At 32.5% G+C, this 20,712-nt stretch overlaps 6 protein-coding genes across 6 annotated transcripts; 5 read left to right on the forward strand and 1 right to left on the reverse strand.

Annotated features, from left to right (window-relative positions):
- Positions 1-1,209: 1,209 nt before the first annotated feature.
- On the forward strand, positions 1,210-3,702 carry HELRODRAFT_161898 (hypothetical protein; the record flags this gene model as incomplete). The annotated part of the gene is made up of 9 exons (XM_009021769.1): positions 1,210-1,348; positions 1,670-1,846; positions 2,085-2,180; positions 2,318-2,383; positions 2,479-2,532; positions 2,787-2,852; positions 3,085-3,216; positions 3,323-3,365; positions 3,591-3,702. The coding sequence occupies 9 exons, from the start codon at positions 1,210-1,212 to the stop codon at positions 3,700-3,702; spliced, it is 885 nt and encodes a 294-aa protein (XP_009020017.1).
- A 1,781-nt stretch (positions 3,703-5,483) lies between these two features.
- On the forward strand, positions 5,484-8,008 carry HELRODRAFT_188774 (hypothetical protein; the record flags this gene model as incomplete). Its single annotated transcript, XM_009021770.1, has 8 exons — positions 5,484-6,265; positions 6,367-6,475; positions 6,571-6,617; positions 6,713-6,788; positions 6,854-7,069; positions 7,362-7,532; positions 7,642-7,745; positions 7,842-8,008. The coding sequence occupies 8 exons, from the start codon at positions 5,484-5,486 to the stop codon at positions 7,915-7,917; spliced, it is 1,581 nt and encodes a 526-aa protein (XP_009020018.1). The 3' UTR covers positions 7,918-8,008.
- A 1,671-nt stretch (positions 8,009-9,679) lies between these two features.
- On the forward strand, positions 9,680-10,033 carry HELRODRAFT_161900 (hypothetical protein; the record flags this gene model as incomplete). Its single annotated transcript, XM_009021771.1, has 1 exon — positions 9,680-10,033. One exon carries the CDS (start codon positions 9,680-9,682, stop codon positions 10,031-10,033), a length of 354 nt encoding a protein of 117 aa, XP_009020019.1.
- Positions 10,034-10,661: 628 nt separating this feature from the next.
- Positions 10,662-12,242, reverse strand: HELRODRAFT_161901 (hypothetical protein; the record flags this gene model as incomplete). The annotated part of the gene is made up of 3 exons (XM_009021772.1): positions 10,662-11,605; positions 11,768-12,094; positions 12,224-12,242. 3 exons carry the CDS (start codon positions 12,240-12,242, stop codon positions 10,662-10,664), a joined length of 1,290 nt encoding a protein of 429 aa, XP_009020020.1.
- A 764-nt stretch (positions 12,243-13,006) lies between these two features.
- Positions 13,007-15,250, forward strand: HELRODRAFT_188775 (hypothetical protein; the record flags this gene model as incomplete). Its single annotated transcript, XM_009021773.1, has 6 exons — positions 13,007-13,072; positions 13,311-13,398; positions 13,499-13,609; positions 13,772-13,894; positions 13,988-14,232; positions 15,179-15,250. The coding sequence occupies 6 exons, from the start codon at positions 13,007-13,009 to the stop codon at positions 15,248-15,250; spliced, it is 705 nt and encodes a 234-aa protein (XP_009020021.1).
- A 1,424-nt stretch (positions 15,251-16,674) lies between these two features.
- HELRODRAFT_161903 (hypothetical protein) lies at positions 16,675-20,082 on the forward strand (the record flags this gene model as incomplete). Its single annotated transcript, XM_009021774.1, has 1 exon — positions 16,675-20,082. One exon carries the CDS (start codon positions 16,675-16,677, stop codon positions 20,080-20,082), a length of 3,408 nt encoding a protein of 1,135 aa, XP_009020022.1.
- Positions 20,083-20,712: the final 630 nt, after the last annotated feature.

The following is a 20,712-nucleotide window of genomic DNA, read 5'->3' on the forward strand; positions in this document are numbered from 1 at the left end:
TGAACGAACGAATAAATGAATGAATGAATGAATGAATGAGTGAATGAATGAATGAATGAATGAATGAATGAATGAATGAATGAATGAATGAATGAATGAATGAATGATTGAGTGAATGAATACATAAATAAATAAACAGTTAAACGTAAGATAACTTTGATTGACAGGCTTCAACAGCTCCATTCAATAAGAAGTTGATGCTGCCAAGGAAAATATTGAAGGTTGATTAATAATAATAATTAAAATAAATAATAATAATAATAATGATAATTATAATAATATTTCTAAAGGAGTTAAAGAATCCCTTCTTGGCTGTCCAAAATAAATGAAAAAAATTACACACACACACATACATATACATATATAATATATATACATATATGCAATGTATTATATATATATATATATATATATAAATATAAATATACAATGTATTATTTATGTATATATGATATATACACTTGATTATTTGGCATTTGACTTATAACATTATCTTTTTGATGCTTTAATTTTCATTTTGTAAAAATTTGAATTAAAATTTTTGGACTTTGTATACACATTTATCTCAATAATATCAATTCATCACAATAAATATTAGCAATAATAATAGTAATAGTAGCAATAGTAGTAGTTGTGGTAATAATATTCGAGTTAATTGAAGAATTGTGTCTGATTTAAATCTTCTGAAAATGAAATGATTAAGATACTCATAAATAAAATCTAATACATACATAAACACACACACACACACACACACATACACATACATAAACACACACACCCACACACACACAGACATAATAACCACGAACAATTATATACATGTTAACTTACTCATTCTTTGTTCATTACACAATTTTTAAGAAATTTGAATATGACAATCTCCTCTTGTGTATGTGTTTGTCTGCGTTTGTGTGAGTGTGTGTGGTGTGTGTGTGGTGTGTATGTGTGTAAAAATGGAAAAATGTATTTAAAGTTCTTTGCTGAAAGGTTAAAAGTGAATTTCGAGGTACGACCTTTCTTCGCTAATTTCCTACCAATCCAAAATAGTTGATTGGTTAAGGTCGTTTTTATTATTAGTTTGCCTTGTTTTATAAAAATCAAATGAATAATTAAAATAGAGAGATTAATAATTCATTCACAAATCAACATATTGTGTAAAGTTTCAAATTAGATCTCAATTCTTGCCAGAAAGGAAAAAGAATAAGTATGTCATTCTTCAAGAAAGAAATTATAAATGGCGGCGACCAGCAGACGTCAAAAGCTCTGACGGCCGTGGCCTGCATCGCCGGGGCTGGCGTGGTGGCCTACCTTGGGTATAAATACTACAAAGAACAGCTTGAAAAAGGTTTGTTGAGTGATTTGATTTGTTAAAATTTGAAATATTTTGTTTTAATTTTACTATCAAATCAATCATCCTTTTTTTGTGCATGCCTGCTAGGAATCATTAGCATTAGATTAGCCTAGTTCCATAGGTACTTGGTACTAGATTTTAATGAATAATTCTCTCAATAAACCAGTTGAAATTTTAGGTATTTTATTATGGTAAATTGTTTAATAATTAAACAAATTAAACTTTAATTTAAATTAAAATCAGGTTACATTTAATAATTTAAAATCAATAAAATATTTAAATCCCAAAAACTTTTAACACCATCATGTGATTTAGAAGAACCACTGCCACCCAGAGCGCCATCTGTAGCGCCATTAGAACCACAAAAACCCCCAACTTCACCTGCTAAAAAAACAGTTGCCAAAGATCCTGAACTTTCATCATTTTCATCAGAAACGTTTGACAAATCAGTTGATACTTTACCTGTACCCCAGAAATCAAACTCTGGGGACAGTAATAATCCTAATATTAGTAGTATTAGTATGGATAATGATAACAGTAGTAGTAGCAGCTTTAGTAGCTTTGTAGTTTTGCCTAGTGCTAATGATTCTTTGGTCTCAAATGATACTAATATTAATAGTCTGTCTAAATATGGTTATTTATTTTTTTACTTTGTTTTATTTTGTTGTTTTATTTCTTCTTATTATTTTTTATTATTGTTATTATTATTTATTATTGTGATTATTATCAGATATGCCAGATCCAGTCAAATCTATAGAACAGGCTGGAGAGCATTTGAATGAAAAGTTATCAGAAGGTGTAAAGAATGTTACCAGCAAATTAGATGGTTATTATAATTTTTTAATATTTTATTATTAATAATAATATTGTTATTATAAGTATTATATATATATATATATTATAATAATAATTAAATTATTTAAATTATTATATTATGAGTATTATAATAATAAATTATTCTAGACTACAAAGCAGATGCCAGTGATAAGATAGCGGCTGGAGTTAAATCGGCTAAAGAAACTTTTGAAGGTAAAATTATTGTTATAACTATTATTATTTATTGTTATTATTTATTATATTATTATTTATTATTATTATTTATTTATATATTATATTATTCTTAGGTTACTCTCAAGACCTGAAAGATAGTTCAAAAAAAGTTTATGACAGTTATGATGGTGAGTTGGTGAATGAATGAAAGAGTGATTGAATGAGTGATTGAGTCAATGAATGATTGAATGAATGAATGAATAAATATACAAATGTATGTGTGATGAATGAAGGAATAATAAGTGAATGAATAAGTGAGTAAATATATGATTCAATGAATTGCTAAATTAATAAAGTATCTATATTATTGGACATATATAAAATTAATTATTCTGACTGACATACAATCCATTACACATTTTTTTTAAAAACCACACCAAAGATTACAAAACAAAGGTTGACGACAAACTACATGAAGGAGCCAAACAGGCATCTGAAAAATTAGAAGGTGGCCAATTCTACAAACAAACTGTACTGGCTATATTAAATTTTAAAGGCCTAGTGATTTAGTTTCAGTCTATTGCATTGCAATGATTGCAAAGTGGTCTTGCTTATCGTTTACATGTACAACATGTATGACTTATGAAAAGTTAATTCTTTTCAAGTGCCCCTAACTTCAAAAAAAAAATGGTACGCTAGATAAATGAAACATTATTAACTTCAACTTTTAAACATTGCAGGCTTTAAGGCATATGCCCATGACCAGCTGAATGAAGGAACCAAACAGGTTGCTGATGCGGTGAGCGGGTACAAGAAGACTCTCGATGAGAAAGTCGATCATGGTGCCAAACAAGTTAATGAAGCTGTTGGAGGTATGTTGTCTCTTGTCTCTCCCTTCATCTTTTTTTTTCTTCAATCTCTCTTTCATCTCTCTCTTTCTTATTTTTCCTAGTTATTTTTTCTCTGTCCATCTTACAGGTTACACAAAAGAGCTGAGTGGCAAAATTGATGATGGCGTGAAGTCAGCCTCACAAAAACTTGACGGTATTTAGTTTTATTCATTTATTCATTCGTTTTTTTTTATTCTCTTATTCATTCGTTTATTTATTTATTTTTCATTCGTTCCGTTCATCCGTTTATTCGTTCATTCATTCAATTGATGTACACATTCTTTCATCTGTGCATTGCATTCATTCGTTCATTCATTCGTTTATTCATTCATTTGTTCATTCGTTCGTTTATCTAGAGCATATGGGTCAAAAAGAGACAACTCAGCATCATTTGCCATGAAATTAGTTCTTCAAATTTATTTCTACATAAATATAAGTGCAGGTTTGAAAGATATGAACAATAATTAAACAACTAAATAAATTAATAACTAATATAATATAATTAATATAATATAATTAATATAATATAATATAATATGAATGGTTAACGTTGCTGATTAATTATATAACACTATTATATTAAGTCTTATTGTAACATTGCAATAAATGTAATTGCTTTTTTAACTCATTAGTAATCAATAATTATAATTGTTCATATATATATATATATATATATATATATATATATATATATATATATATATATATATATATATATATATATATAACTACCTAATTGATTAGTTAGTTAATTAATTGTTGTTTCGTTTACCTATTTGTTTATTCGTCTTAATTGATAATATATTTCAAGACATTGATTGATCGGTGCCTACTTTGAAATTTTTAAAAATTCCTAATATTAATAATAAAATTATTAATGTTTTTATTAATGGTCATAATATTATTATATAAAGTTTTTTGTTCGTTGTGAGTGTTGTTGGGTATTGAATTGAGACTAATTATGTTCTATCATTCTTTTTATCTTATGTCTTGTGTGTTTGTAACTTTGTACATCTATCTTATATGAAAATTTTGTTTTTTTTTTATACAGAATTCATTGTTTTATCTAGGTATATGTATGCACACACACAGACGCACATAGAGAGAGAGAGAGAAAGAAATGTAGAGAGAAAGAGAGAGAGTGTGTTTAAGAGTTAGAAATTAGTTAGATAAGCGTATTTTATTTATCTAACAATCCCTTTTTGTTACTCAAGCATTTTTTATAATGATTTCGTTTCGACAATTTTGAGTTGAGATTTTTTTTTCCAGATACTTATTAATTGTTTTAATTGCTTCTTTTTTCGTTTTAATGATGATGATAACGTTGAGAGTGATGATGATGATGGCGGCTTTAATCACGTTTCATACTTTTAGCTTTCATTATTAAATGTCGAATTATTGGTAATAAATACATTGTAGAACAAATTTCTTGAGCAGTTCATCGTCAGCCATTTACATATTTATGTTCGCAGGAGTGCTGAAGGGATAAAGTTGATTAATTTCATCTCAATTTGATTCTCTTTTGTGCACTGACTATGAACTTTTACTAAATGTACCTACTCCACTTTTACTATATGTACTCCACTTATGTATAAAATTCTCTGTATGTGTAAATATTTGCTTTCTAGCCTTATTCTCGTTCTATCCTCGACTATACGTTTTTTTATTTCTCTCTTTTTTTTCTCTTTCTTTCTTCCTCTCTTTCTTTCGACATCTTTTTCTCTAAAACATCATAAAACATTACATCAAAATTTTCCAGTTGCTAATGTGATGTCTTCATGTTAAGTTATTTCCATTTGCTCGGTGCTTTGTAAATTTAAAGATAAAATTAGATTTAAGAAAAGAAAATTTAGTATTTTGTTTGAGTTGTGATAAAGTTAATTGATAAAAACCCACGTAAACACTCTTAAATTGAATAAAATAAATGACGTCGGCTGTCCATAAATTTCGATACTTTGCTCGAATGTAAACATTCGCGATCAATCGATAATGTCTATTTAATTTTTAAAGGGACATCGCATCGTAGAAATAGTTGCACACTTCGTGGCGTCTAATTTTCATTTTTTTAAAGAAATTTTTTCCATTCAATTCCGAATTTAATAAATGCATTAATTATATACATGTAAAATCCATATTTGCAATAAAAACTGACTGAAATTGAGTCGTGTGTGAAAGTGTGAAACTGAAACAAGTCAAAAATTTAATATAAAAGTTCGTTCCCACAAGAAAATTCGCTCTAAAAATTTTCCATGAACCCACCACCAGTTCCTCCACATTCAGATCTTTCAGGAATCGGCCATCATCATCATCACCACCATCACAATCGTCTGCCATCAACTCCTGAGCGAACTCAAAGCCATCAGCAGAATTTCGTGAAAACTCCGAGCAGACGAGATCTTCCGCCCATTCCATCTAATCAGAAACCTTTCCAACTGCAAACCAACAACTCCATTGACCTCGACATGAAGGAGGAAATTAGGCAGAGAGAGCTGGAAGAGGTGAGAGCGAGAGTCGCTCAGATGGAAAAGACAATGAGGTGGTGGTCTGACTGTACGGCCAACTGGCGCGAAAAGTGGAGCAAGGTTCGAAATGAGAGAAATCAATCGAGAGAGGAGTGCAGGGCTTTGAAGTTCAAGCTGGAGTCAGTCATCAAGGAGAATGCCAACCTCAAAAAACTGCAACAAAAATTTGAATACAAATTGAAACGTCTGTCCGATCAGGAGGCTGGTCTAGAGACAAAAGCTCTGCAGGGTGACATTTTCAATAATAAATTTGAACTCAACATCAATGAATTAAACCTTAATGAAAGCCACACAAATAATAAAAAAAACAACAACGATGATGATGAGGATGATGATGTCATCATTTCAAAGAGTTGCAAACCACCTGAGTGTAAGCAAACATCAATATCAACAACAACGACAACAACAACATCATCTTCCACTGCTCCAGTTCTTAAGAATGAAAACTCTGATGATTTTTGGTTGAAAATGATTGAAGATTTGAAGGAAAAACTAGAGAAAGAGACTAGGTAATAGGGTGGGATTAAATTTTGTCATCATCATTGTTGCATCTTCATGGTCATCAGCATCGTCACCACACAGTTTATTTACCTTTCCACACCACACGCAGAGAAAAATTAAAAGTCATGGACACTGTGAACGGCTTACAAGGGCAGGTGGACAAACTGACCGAGCAGTACGACGACCTTCGAAGGGCCAAGGCCGACTGTGACGAAGAGGTTGCCCTTGTTATTATTAGTATTATTATTATTGCTGATGTTGTTGTTGTCGTTGTTATGGTTATTATTGTTGTAATAATTTCTTCCAAATGTAGATATCTAGACTAAGACAATGGAAGGATGAGAGGATGGAGACAATAAGGTTTCATTCGTTTATTTTTTCTTCATTTCATCGTTAGTTCATTCGTTCATTCATTCATTCGTTCATTCATTCATTCATTCATTCATTCATTCAAGATCTGACTTGGAGGATGGCATGATGAGCGATACCAACAGTGAATTCAACAGCAAACTAACGGATCTACACAGAGAGGTATCATTATCATCACTATTATCATTATTGTTATTATTATTATTATTGTTGTTGTTGTTGTTCAGCTGGAAAAGCTGCAGGTTGAGAACGCCACGGAATGGACCCTCAGGGAGAAACTGGAAACCGAGAAAATCTCCCTGGAACGCGAGAACAAAAAATTAGTGAACGAGTTGAGTCACGTGACCGAAGAATTGAATAGATGTCGTCTGCTTACGTCAGGCCACTCGTCGACCAATCAAAACGCGGCTCTGGATATGGAGGAGTTGAGTGAGAAAACGAAGGTAGGTCGATGAAACTTCTGCTGGGGACGGTTAAGATGATGGTTCAATTATTGATCAATTACTTTTTTCATCTCTTTCTTACTTTCTCTCTCACTTTCTCTCTCTCTCTCTCTCTCTCTCTCTCACCCTTCAATCTATCGTCTTTCTTCATATCCACCTTTCTCAATTACTTTTCCTGATTTTCTTCGTCATTCTTTCACTCTTTTTCTTTTCTTTCTCTCTCTCTCTCTCTCTCTCTCTCTCTCTCTCTCTCTCTCTCTCTCTCTCTCTCACTCTCTTCACGACTTGACAGGAATTAAGCGAGTTGAAGCACGCGCACGCGAGGCTGAAGAAGCAGCTGCAGGACCGATCGTCGGAGTTGGAGCACGTCCGAAGTCGAGCCGAGCACTACGAAATGGAGGTCAAGAAGTTGAGGGGTAGGATTGAGGAACTGAAGAGGGATCTGGCGAATGCCGAAGATGAAGTAATGATGATGATGATGGAGATGATGATGATGGTGGGGATGATGATGATGATGACGACGAACGACGACGACGACGATGATGATGACGATGATGATGATGTGGATGCAGAATGACCAGCAGTCGATGGCTATGAAGAAGATGCAGAGGAACATGGAGGAGTTGCAGCAGCAGATTGACAACTACAACCTTCAACTACAGCATCTCCAGTCGAGGTCAACCATTTTCTCCTATTATTAATTATTATAATAATTATTATTCTTAATTATTAATAATATTGTGGTCTATAATTATTTTTACGCGTTTTACAGGTTGAGGAGGAGTCGAACCTCATTGGCTGGCTCGGACGACGGTGACGATAATCATTCCGAAAAAGCCCTCGTCTGATTGGCTGTTTTGTTTTTGTTGGCGTGGTCGATGAAAAGAGTGTTCGATTGGTTGGTTGATTGGATGTCTGGTTGATTGGTTGGTTGATTGATTTGATTGAATAGTCGTTTGATTGATTGACTGATTGATTTTTACACCTCTTGCAAACAACTTTTGTAAAACATTTTAGCAATCTCAAAACGCTTTATTTTTCTAAAAAATTTTTTCGAATTTTTTCATTGGCTAGCCCAGTTGTCTGGCTAGCCAATGAGAGCTCTTAATTTTTTTTATTCTTTATGTATTTATATCTTATTCTTAAAAGAGTTCATTTTGTATAATTTAATTAAATTTCCAAAAAACTTTTTAATTATTTATATCAATCGATGTTAAATGTTAAAACTATGTGTGTTGTGCTCTGTGTGTGCGTGTTTATATAGGTAATTTTTAATTATTCTTGGTAATGTTTTCATATTTTTGTCACTATTATTATTATTATTATTGCTATTGTTGTTGTAAAAGTAGTAGCAGTTATTATTATTATTGTTGTTGTTGTTATTATTATTACAAATTCGTAAAAAAAGTTAATTAACTTTCTGCTCTGGTTTTAATTTATGGAAGAGTTGTAGTAATGATGATGTCGATGATGATGATTATGGTTATGATGATGATGAAAATGATACTAATAGTAACGATCGTTTTATTCATTTATTTGTTGGCTTGTTCGTTCTTTCGTTCATTTTATTTATATATTCGTAGTATGTTTCTCCAGTCACAGACCTATTCATTCATTCATTCATTAATCGATATTCCTTTATTCGTTCTCTCACTCACTCATATAATGTGTAATTATACGCATATATAAATATAAATATATATATATATATATATATATATATAACTTCGTATTTTTTTAAATTTATGTTTTAAAAAATTTTCTGATTTAGATTGCTCAATGTAATTATTATTATTGTTATTATTATTTATATTATTATTATTACCGTTGTTGTTGTTGTTCTAATAGATTTTGGAGTCCAATTATATATCTCTTAATGCTTTCATCTTTAAATGTATTTTCAATTCTAAATGGAAGAATAAAAAAAATCTGACAAATTATTTTTCTATGTTTGTGTGTGTGCGCGTGTGCGTATATTTATGTAAAATTGTACTTCTTTTAAACTTTTAAAGTTCACTTTTAAATTATTTAAACTCTCGTCACTGAGAATATTTCCGTGGTCTCGATTTCGCCATTCATTATTGTTGGACCTCACACACAAATTGAAACACATCTATGTAAAGTAAACATTTTATTGTAAAAATAATAATATTAATGATAATAATAATTATGATGGTATAATATTAATAATAATAAAAATAATATTATAAGAATAATAATATTTTATTATTATTAGTTTTTTTAAGTTTTTATAATATGGCTCAGTGTTGCATGTGCTTCGAAGACCAGCCTTCTCATTCGAAAGACTTTACCACAAATTGCGGCCACACCATATGTGAATAGTTGTCATGTAGTAGCGGTAGCAGCAGTTGTAGTTGTTGTACTATTAGTGGTAGTCATATGATTATATTAGTTGTCATTGTTTTATTAGTTGTAGTATTTGTTGTTGTTGATAATGTATCTATAATACGAATTCAACTTTTTTTTTTAATTCAGTGTAATTATATTTTTAGTTTTACTCAATCACATTGCTTAATCTCACGGAGAAGGTACTGAATGTTTAGTTGAGTACGTAAAAGATGGCATCGGAAGCGGCAAATCTATCATCAAATGCCCCAATCAGGACATCGGCGGTTTTTGCGACCGAGAATTAAAATGGTTGGATTTGAAGAGAAGTATGAAAGTTCACTGAAAGATATCGAAAGCTTAGAAATCAACCTGAACAACAACGTGATAAACGACACTAGTTGCATCAAACAGTGTCCAAGGTGTCTGATTTACATCAGAAATACGGATCATGTTACAAAGATAAAGTGCCTGGCTTGCGATTCCGATTTTTGTTGGGAGTGCTTACAAATTTTTACGATAGAAAAAAAGAGAGATAACGACGATGATGGAACATTTTGTCAAAATATTCACTGCGGGAATAAGAAGACCTTGAAATCTTACAAATGTGTACTTTAATTAGCCTGAGCATGATGCAAATTCCGTCTTCAAGAGCCTGTGTCAATTGCGGTACGTTGATTAAGTATAAAGATGGATGCAAGCATATTACGTGTAGTAAGTGCAGTCAAGGTTTTTGTTTCGCCTGTCTTAAAAAGTTGATTGGAATCGGTTGGCCATGTTCTTATGAGAAGCCTTGTGTGGTTGCAGCTAGACAGACATCTATTCCGAAGCTCTCCGGCTGACTTTGTGTTGAATTTTACATAATTTACGTTAATTTACGTCCGATTTGTTTCATTTATTTTTTTATTTTGTTAGATTTAAAGATTTATTTTCATACGTTTTTTAATATTTTATTGTATTTCAAGAAGTTTGAAAAAACGAGCGTCGTAAGAAAACATTTTACTGTAATAATAATAATATTAATGAGAATAATAATTATGATGGTATAATATTAATAATAATAATAATAAAATTATAAGAATATAAGAATTATAAGAAGAATTATAAGAAGAAAATTGTAAGGAAAATCTATCGACTGATAGGCGTTTGTCGTTGACCAAACAACTTGTCAATCATGAGTTAATAACTTGTAGTAAGCTGCTCTAAAATTAATAAATTTGAGAAAAAAATAACTGAAATATAACAGTTATGATTTATTTCTTTCATTTTCAAGCAAAAATTTCACTGCCCACATGAATATAGGCGCAAAAACTAATTTCAATCCGAGAGATTGGCATTCAAAGTAGTGCAAGAAATACAAACACGTGGCAGACAACAAGCCAAATATTGTCATCTCATCAGGTAAATCGGTAAGAGAGACGATTTTATTTCTCTTTTTCACGTTGGCACTTCTCAGACGCTGATCATTTTGGATTCCAAGATTTTGAAGAGGAGCGGCCAAGCATCTCAGTGAGTAGTCGCAATGCCATTTTTTACCCTGCCTTACTTTCAGGCAAACGAAACAAAATCCTGTCTCGCATTTGCTGCAGTTGACGTGGTTGCACTGGCCTTTGTGGCGAATGAGGGTCTCACAGTTAGGGCAAGCCCTAAACGTGGGACAGGCCTCGCCGTTTATAGTTATCGTTTCGCAATTTTCCAAAACGTCCAGGGTGCTCCAAGTTGGACAGCTTGGATTTAAACAGACCTTGTTGTTGTTATCCTTCACACTGGAAGGATTATTTCCAGAACGATCAACGTCATCGTCGTCATTGTCCGTGTACAAATCCCATTCTGTAGAGCATTTCCTACAAAATTCAAACTTTTCATTTTGGTTACTACTGCTACGACGGCTGCCACTACCGCTGCTACAGTTCGGACAAGTAACTTTATTGCAAATGGGTATGCATTTTTTGTCTATCCATATTTGACAACGAGGGCATTGGACAAAATTGGGAGAATTATTCAGACGATTTTCCGTCATTTTCTTTTCATAACTTTTGGTCTCGTTTTCTGCAAAAGCGCAAACCTCAGCTATCCAGGTCAACGGAATTGAGTGATCACAGTTGCCGGAAATAGATTGACCGGGACATATAAATTTAATTTTGCCGATCCGGATCTCATTCTCGACAAAACTTCTGAGAGATTTAGGGGCTTTAATGAAAATAAGCACGAACAGTTAATTATTATTTCATGTCTTGAAGATACGTAATTAGAAAGAGAGAATGTGCTTGTTACAATAATAATAATAATAATAACTATAATTGTTATAATAATTATTTATTTTAATAATTAAAAAAGAATTAGCCCCCTAACATATCGCATGTCCACACGTCATGACAGCCCTGGCAGTTATGACGTCATCATCAAAAGTAACAACATCCGGATTACACGAGTCTCTGGTCCATACTATTTTCTTTTTCGGTTTAGTCCCAATCCGAAAATGTGATGATTTTTTTGGAATTCCGTCGTGATATTCGTCGTACGGATGTCTCGGAAATATGTCTTGAAATATGTCTGAGTCGTAATTGTTATCATCGCTATGGTTATTATTCTTCTTCCTATTCTTATTATTGTAATTGTTGTTGGTCGAGAATTCTTCAACTATGTCGCTATTGGGTAGTGGTGATTCAGCTTTAGATCCTAGTAGAAAAATAAATTTAAATTAGTGTGTGTGTGTGCGCGCGCGTCTATATAGACTCTGCGTGTGTGTGTGTGTGTGCGTCTATAGGCATGTATGTGTGGGGCTTATTTTTTCCCGTTTTAACTTACGTTTCAGTCCCTTTCTCATAGTCTGGTTTAATTTTCGTCCGGTTTGAAGAGATCTTAAAAAAAATTAAACAGATCAGATTATCAACAAAATATAACTAACCTATAAAAAAAATTGTACGTAAAGTTACAATTATATAACAGATTTTAAAGAATTGTAAAAATTTAGGTAATTTTTGTAACTTGATTTGGTAATTGATTTACTAATGGTTAAGAAACATAAAAAAATTCTAAACTAATGCGTGGTAGTCATCATTTTCTGGTAAATCTCGCACTTTCGGTTTTCAATCTTCAAATTTTTTTTATATTTTTGTTGTTAAATTTTAATTTTTGTAAACTATTCTGCTAAAATAGTAGTATTAATACTATATTTGGGTTTTAGTGTATTATAAATAATAATTACTACATTATTTTATTGTGAATTTGCATATAGCACACATCTCTATAGCTATCTAAATGTAGGTGTATGTGTGTTTGATGTATGTATAAGTGTGTATGTATGTATGTATGTATGTATGTATTTATGAATGAATGAATGTACATTTATGTATATATTGTATATATATTTGTGTGTGTTTGTAGGTGTGTTTGTGTGTGTGTGAGATGTTCGGGTTTTTCCAAATTTCGTTTTCTGAACAGTTTTACCTAGTGGCAGACACATCCAAGAGCTATTGTAGTAACAATTATTATTTATATAATTAAAATTATTCGTTAAGATAATAATTAATTATTTTATTATTTTTATTCGTTTTTTCGGATAAAATAAAAATTTTATTGGGCGAGAAAATGTCTGGTAACATACAGCTGAACATTTCAATCGGTGATCAAACTAAAATTCTTGTCGTCTCCGCGGTTGGTTAACCAATTAATTCACTCATTAAATCATTCATTCATTCATTCATTTCATTCATTCATTCGTTCGAAGTTCGTTCGTTCATTCGTTCGTTCTTTCGTTTGTTCATTTGCTCTTTCGTTTATTTGTTTAAGTATTCGTTCATTCAAAGACTCATCCATTCAGCTGTTCGTTTAGTTAATTCATTCATTGGTTCATTCATGAATTGATGAATGAATTAATAATAATAATAATAAGGACTGTACGATTGATCATGTCTTGGAGGAGATTCAACGAAAATTCATCCCGACCATCGAAGCCAACCAGCTGGAAGTCCTCCACGCCGGTAAATAATAATATCATTAATAATAATAATAACAACAACAATAATAATAACAACAATAATAACGATAATGCAAATAATAATAGAACAACGTTCAAATCAGGCACGATTATATCTTACGGAAGCGAGAGAAGGTTGGTGGCGTTGGAGATAACACACGCCTCGTCCCTAACCGTGGTCATGGGTCTTAAAGGGGGCCAGTTCAAAGGCCCGCGTAAGAAAATTAGCTATAATGTCAGATTATAAAGGAATTTGTTTGAATTGTTTTTAATGCTTTAAACAAGATACACGCAGTTTTAACTTTTTTGTTAATTATGGTTTAGTGTTTTTTTTTTAATTTTTGATCGAACACATCTAACCAAAACCGAACAAAAAGGACCTGACGGCCAGTACACAAAACGTGTCAGCTTCACTTGCGACAAAAAAATTCGTTGCATAGTCAGTCTCGACAATGATGAGATGCACCCTAGAGCCATCATGCCCTGTGGACACCACATAAGTTCGTAACTTGTACATTTTTTTTTCAATTTGATTCAGACTATTATAAAATAATATATTATATTATAATTATAATCAAACATAATAATTTCAGCTTCAGAATCAATGGTCGAACATTGCCTGTATGAAATTTCAAAGAAGCAAAACCGGATAACTTGCCCAGAGTGTAGCAAACCCTGGGATTGGACTACAGTCGAACAGGTGGCCAAGTTCAAGGACGATGAAAAAATTAAAATTCAGAATTCCCTGTCTGAAAATTTCCTGATGAAGAGCAGAGGATACTTTCCATGCCCTGGTTGCAAGATCTGGTGCACCAGAACCGATAAATCGATGACGATCGTTAGTAGTAGTAGTATTAGTAGCAGCAGCAGCAGCAGCAGCAGCAGTAGTAGTAGTAGTAGTAGTAGTAGAGATTGTGGTAGTAGTAGTGGTTGTGGTAGTAGTAGTGGTTGTGGTAAGTAGTAGCTGTTGTTGTAGTGGTGGTAGTAGCAATTTTGCCGTCGTCATCATTCGTAATATATGCATGTACGTGTCTATAATTAATGATCGTATCTGGATCTACATTAACTATAGGATAGAAATAACAATAACATACATACATACATACATACATACATACATACATACATACATACATACATACATACATACATACACACATACATACATACATACATACATACATACATACATACATACATACATACATACATACATACATACATACATATATCAATAAACGTTCAAGACAATTATAAAAGCACATGAGAATGAAAATTATTCTATTAATTGCGAATGATTGACAGTGCTGTTTATTAAACTTTACAAAAATCATTTGATGTTTGGTTGATCGATTGTATGTATGTATGTATGTATATTTGTTTGTTTGTATGTTTGTTTGTTTATTTGTATGTATGTTTGTTTGTATGTATGTTTGTTTGTATGTATGTATGTATGTATGTATACATTTTGTTTCGAGCTAGTTATAGATAATGTAGATTAGGGTGCATATATTTATCACGTGAGTGCGTTGTGTCACGCGATAAGCGAGTATGTTGTCATTGTTGAAATGCACTCTTGTTGATAGCACACATACACACAACACACACGCACACACAACACACACATACATACATACATACACACATACATACATACATACACATACACATATACATACACCCGGATCAAAAATTACAAACAAAATAGAAAACAAACAGTTTTATCTACTCAAGTATTTTATAGAATTAAATGATAAAACTTTATCAACCAAATACACTCAAAGATAATTGTGAAGAGAATACTCTGGATTGCGGTCTTGCCATATTCGTTGGCCAATCACAAACGCTTGATATAATTTGGGCTCCCCTGACTGGTCGGCCCTTATTGGTGGGCCCTTAATAGTGAACCAATCACAAATTAAGTTATATATATATATATATATATATATATATATATATATATGTATCTTAACGCAAATTTTATTAAAAAAATGGATTATATTACAAAATTTCGTTAGACTATGTCCAAATAATATTTGCATAACTAACAAATTATAATTATAATAAAAAAAATAATGATAATGGCAATTATAAATGAACAATTATCCTTTTGCTTCTATGTTTATTTTTAGCTCGAATTTCAGCCTAGGATGCAAGCATTGCTGCAAGCTGAGATGATCTCATGAGTATTAATGAGATGCTACTCTAGCTAGGGAAGATCTCGTGAGATTTATCTAGCCAGGGATGTACTTGTTAATATTAATTAGCTTCTAGCTAGGGATGATCTCATAAATATTAACTAGATGGTTCGTATGGTATTTTTTTATGAATAATAATAGGATGCTAGGTGCAGCAGAACCTACTAGTGTGCAGCTAGGTACATGTGCACTTGAGTCTCATCATTACATTGCAAGCATCATCAGGGCAAACGTACTACAGTATATATATATATATATACACATATATATATGTATGCATATATATATATATATGTATGCATATATATATATATGTTTGTGTGTGTATGTATATATATATATATAACCTGCATTTTGTAAACACATCGATGATAATTTAGATTCAAAATCGTTTGTTTTATAGCCAGGCTAACGTTCGTTTTCGATATTATTATATTATTATTATTGTTGTTGTTTATTTTTCAAAAAATTAATAACTTTCCGTCTGTCTGCCTATCTGTGAAATTAGGAATTTTTTCGGATTTTTGGAGATTGATATTTTTTTCTAGTTTTTTCAGTAGTAGCAGTGCGAACGATTTTTTAGTTTCGATTCGTAACATATTTAAGAATTAATTACAATATATATATATATATATATATATATAATAATAATAACAATAAGAAAAATAATAATCATTATAATGAAATATTAATAATAATCCTTACTCATGATAAATATCTGAATCAATGTTTCCGTAATAATTATATAACAATTATATTTCTTTTCAGTTTTGTGCTGTCCGATACGGATTTTCGATTTTATTTAAAATTCGATTAATTAATGGCAAAAAAAGCAACTGCACAATAATTAACTTTACTAATTAAAAATTAATTAATTAGGGAGTTTTGAAGTAAAAAAAATGCTTTTAAAAATCAGTACTAATAATTAACATTAGTAATAATAATACTGATGATAAGGCTGGTGTAGTTTAAATTCTGAAAATTTTGTAACGGTTTCATAGTTTAATTAACTGGAAGTGATTTGTAAAGGTCGGATAAAATTCATTTAACTTACAAAAAAACTTGCCACAGAGTTTAAAAGAATGTGGAAGATAATATTAACAGCAGTAACTTTACTACATCCATTCGTCATCATCACCGTCACGTCCCAGCTATCCGAGAAACAGATAGAGGCTTATAAAAAATACGCCAAAGAACACAACATCGACATCAGTCAGTACGAAAACGTAGACATAAGTAAACTTAACCTTCCGCCAATTAATGTGGAAGATGACCCGCCAAAAAAAGAGATGGTCTCACCCAAAGTTGCGGTAGAAGAAGATGAATCGTCACTCGTCAACAGCGATGATTGTAAGCTCTTTCTCGAGTCAAATTCAGATTCTATAGTTGAGGATATGTTGAAGATGGATTACGTACACGTGATTAAGTATAATTTATTCTTCCCGGAATATGACGCAGCCAACAGGAGCAACCCGCTGTTGAACGTCACATCGCCAAAAATTTACAAACTAAATTCTTGGTACCACGCATTCACAAGTCAGGGAAGTTATTTGTTGTCTTTGTCGTTTAACTATGATGTCATGTCGTTGACGATGCTGCCGTCGGGCGTCAAGGAGATGAAGGTTGGAGTGACGGAATCCTTTCAATTTTGTTTCGCAAAACTCAACACAGGCCAAAAAGTGAGCGCTATTTTTCAGATGTTAGATGACGTCATGCCTAAAAATAAACCTGGTGGTTTTCCGGATAAGTTATGCTACCAGAAAGTGGAGGTTGAAAATTCAAGAGGTAAATTTGTGATGTCGTGTTGCGATAACGTACAAACAAGTTGTCTACTGCAAGAAACAAGTTATATGAAGTTTCTACACATCGCTAATTGCGTTTTGAAACTTATTTTCTTTTTGATGTGTCCGCTGGTTATTCAGAAATTATTCTACAACAAATCTGTCGGAAAATTTAGTTACGTCGTGCCAATCAACAGACCCGGTCTCAAAAAAACGATGTTAATCAAAAGAGTTCACTCAGATTACGAGTCCGTTTTAAGACCGACAAAATATTCTTCGTCAAATAAACCGATTCAACAGTTCAGTAATTTCAGACGACTCGTTAAACCGATACCGTCTGAAGAAATAGTGGCTGTCAGTTTCTGCAGATTGGATTTAACTGTGAATCATAGCGAATTAATTTCAAAACAAGAGTCCCCCGTGCAGTTTCTTCAATATTTTTATTCCATGTTTTTCAGATGTGAATGCGGTAAAACGGATCCATTTAAAACATGCTGTGGCGAAAGTTTGGTTGGAAGTTGGTCTCCAAATTTTCTTTGGTGTCATCTGCAGAAAAAGTGCAACATGAATAATTCCTGCAGAGAATGCTGCCCGTGGTATACAATTTTTAAATGCTTCACGACTCTCTTGCTTATTGCATTGTTACCTCTGCCGTTTTACATCAGGGTCATCATGTTTTATCTTTTTGAGAAGAGTGAGCTAGACACAAGACATGAGTTTTTGGATAAATTAAATCTAGATATGGATGTCGGTCAGATTTTATTTCAAGGCATTTCCAGGCACGCTTGCTACTTTGGATTGTTTTTATGTTACGGCATATCTTTTGGTTTATTTGTCATATTAAAAGCTCTATTCCCGGATCAGATAAAATCTATCGTTTCTCAGTGCGTCAACGATTTCAAAAATTTGAACAGATTCGAATGCATGCGCATGATATTGGCACATTTAGTTTTACCGTTCGAAAAATTTGGCGTTTTTGGTCTTCTGATAGGCATGTTTTATTGGCCGATAGTTATGCCTATTGTTCTCATACTGTCGATGATTTACTGCGTTCCTATATTGTATATAATCGGCCGTTTGATAATAAAAGAAAGACCAAGCTGCCTAGGTGGTTCATCTTCGAACAATTTTAGATCTCAGAACGAACATTCCATCTCTCGCGAAGTTTCTTCGCTGTCAACATGCTTCTTTCTCGACCAAATCAGCCCTAAAGATGATAGTTTGAAGTATAATATCATTCCTGACAAATCGCTACAAAAATCTAGATTCCTGTTCTGCTGCTACTTTAACAAAGCCTTCATACTTTCTCTTGTTAAAAGCATCATTATCGGTCTTATTTCTATTACCATTGTGCTTTCATTGAGCGTTATGTATGCAGAAGCGTTTGGTTTCTTGATAGAAATGGCATTCTTATCGTTGTTAGGTGCCTTCCTCAATACGAAGATAAATGTTTTTTACTTGATATTTGCTTCTTTCTGTCTATTGCATTTGATTATATTCTTTTTTCACATCAAGAGGAAATATTCAAAATTCAGTTATCAACTTTTTGAAACGTTGCAGTTAAAATTGCGCCAAGAAATATTCAACAAATTGACGAGATGTAAGGATGCTAAGGAATGGACTGCGTTTAAATTTTTTCAACACGACGAAATTCTGGATAGAAGCATCTTTCAGAATATGAACGAACTCGCATTCAGCGATGGGAACGCATTCGGAAACTATAAATCTCCCTACAGGGATGTGCTTAACAAGCCGGAAGTTGTCATCCTGGATAAATCCGTCGACGATTCTGATAACATAGAATACATAAACGGCAAATTACATTGGACGATCAATTCTTTAGTCCTATTCATCGACGGAAATGACGTAATGCGTATACCGAGGGATCTTTTTTGGAGGGCCTGCCATTTGCAGACACCGTACAGTCCCGGCCCCCTCTGGAAGACATTGGTCATCTCTTCAGCCAAGCTCATTCTGTCATGTTTGTATCTAACATTGCTGCTGATGGTCATTCTTTTCTATGAAGATGTGACGGGAGATGACAGCAAGAAATACGAAGACTACAGAGGCACCGCCATATTTTCTGCAGGAATGCAAGTCATGTTCATATTTATATGTGGCTTGTTACCAAGTATAATCTACGTATTTTATCAATGCTGCAACAGTGGCAATAATAATAAATATGATAACATTCTTGGAGAACGTTTGTTCTGGGAAATAAAAAGTTACAGAAAATCGTGGGCGGTATCGGATTTAGTTTTTGAAAACCCCGAATCGCCGAGAAGAAGAACACAAGATTCGAGACTTAGATTCGCCGGAAATAGCGAAATTTTACGAACCGACGAATTCGAACGAACGGTAATCGGTTCCGATCAGATGATGCCCTTAAAAGTTGACCTCCTGATAACACTGAAGGACGAACCGCACAGAGGCGATCCATCCAGGGCTTCAATGATAAGTAACGGTTCAGTTCAGTCACTGACCTCGGTAAACAGGAATAGTCCTGAAGAGAAAAGACACATTTACAAAAACAGCAGTCTGACAAACGTAACCACACTAACAAACGCAGAGCTGAACAATCAAATTCACAAACCTCTGCTGTTCACTGCTCCCGAGAGAACGATGGAAGATGCAGCCAACGACTGCCCCATCGAGTTAAATGAAATGAAAAACGTCAACCTGGAAGAGGTCGAAGTTACGAACATTTAACTGAAGGTGCCACCATTTTTATTTTTCCATTAATAATTCATGTTTCAAACATTCGCTAACTTGATTTTTGTGTTATTCTCAAAGGTGTAAAGACTAATATATACGCATATATATATATATATATATATATATATATATATATATATATATATATATATATATAATTACCTTCATTGTAATTGAATAGTTTGATTTTTTTAATCTCGCCGAAGTTCAATTCTTGCAATTAAACAGCCATAACGCTGGTTACATTTAATATGATTTTATCAAAATTCTGGACGCAAATGTACGTTACGCCCTCTACTTTTATTTTATTTTGATAAGCTTCTCGTCAAAACTACACACGCAAACACGTACACACACACACACACACACACACACATACATGCATGTGCAAACACATACATACGCACACATCCATTTAGAGTTTTGGCTACAAAAAATTTAAATAAAATCATAAAAAAATCCATATTAAAGACACACACGTATACCAACGTTGTATATATACACATACATACAAAAACACACATCAATTGTATTTATATACTATACATATATCATATATAAACACACACATAGCTATGTACAATTATAAAGACTTCGTTAACGTCAACAGACATTTTATATATA

Source organism: Helobdella robusta (genome assembly GCF_000326865.2).
Source record: "Helobdella robusta unplaced genomic scaffold HELROscaffold_3, whole genome shotgun sequence".
Classification (NCBI taxonomy): domain Eukaryota; kingdom Metazoa; phylum Annelida; class Clitellata; order Rhynchobdellida; family Glossiphoniidae; genus Helobdella; species Helobdella robusta.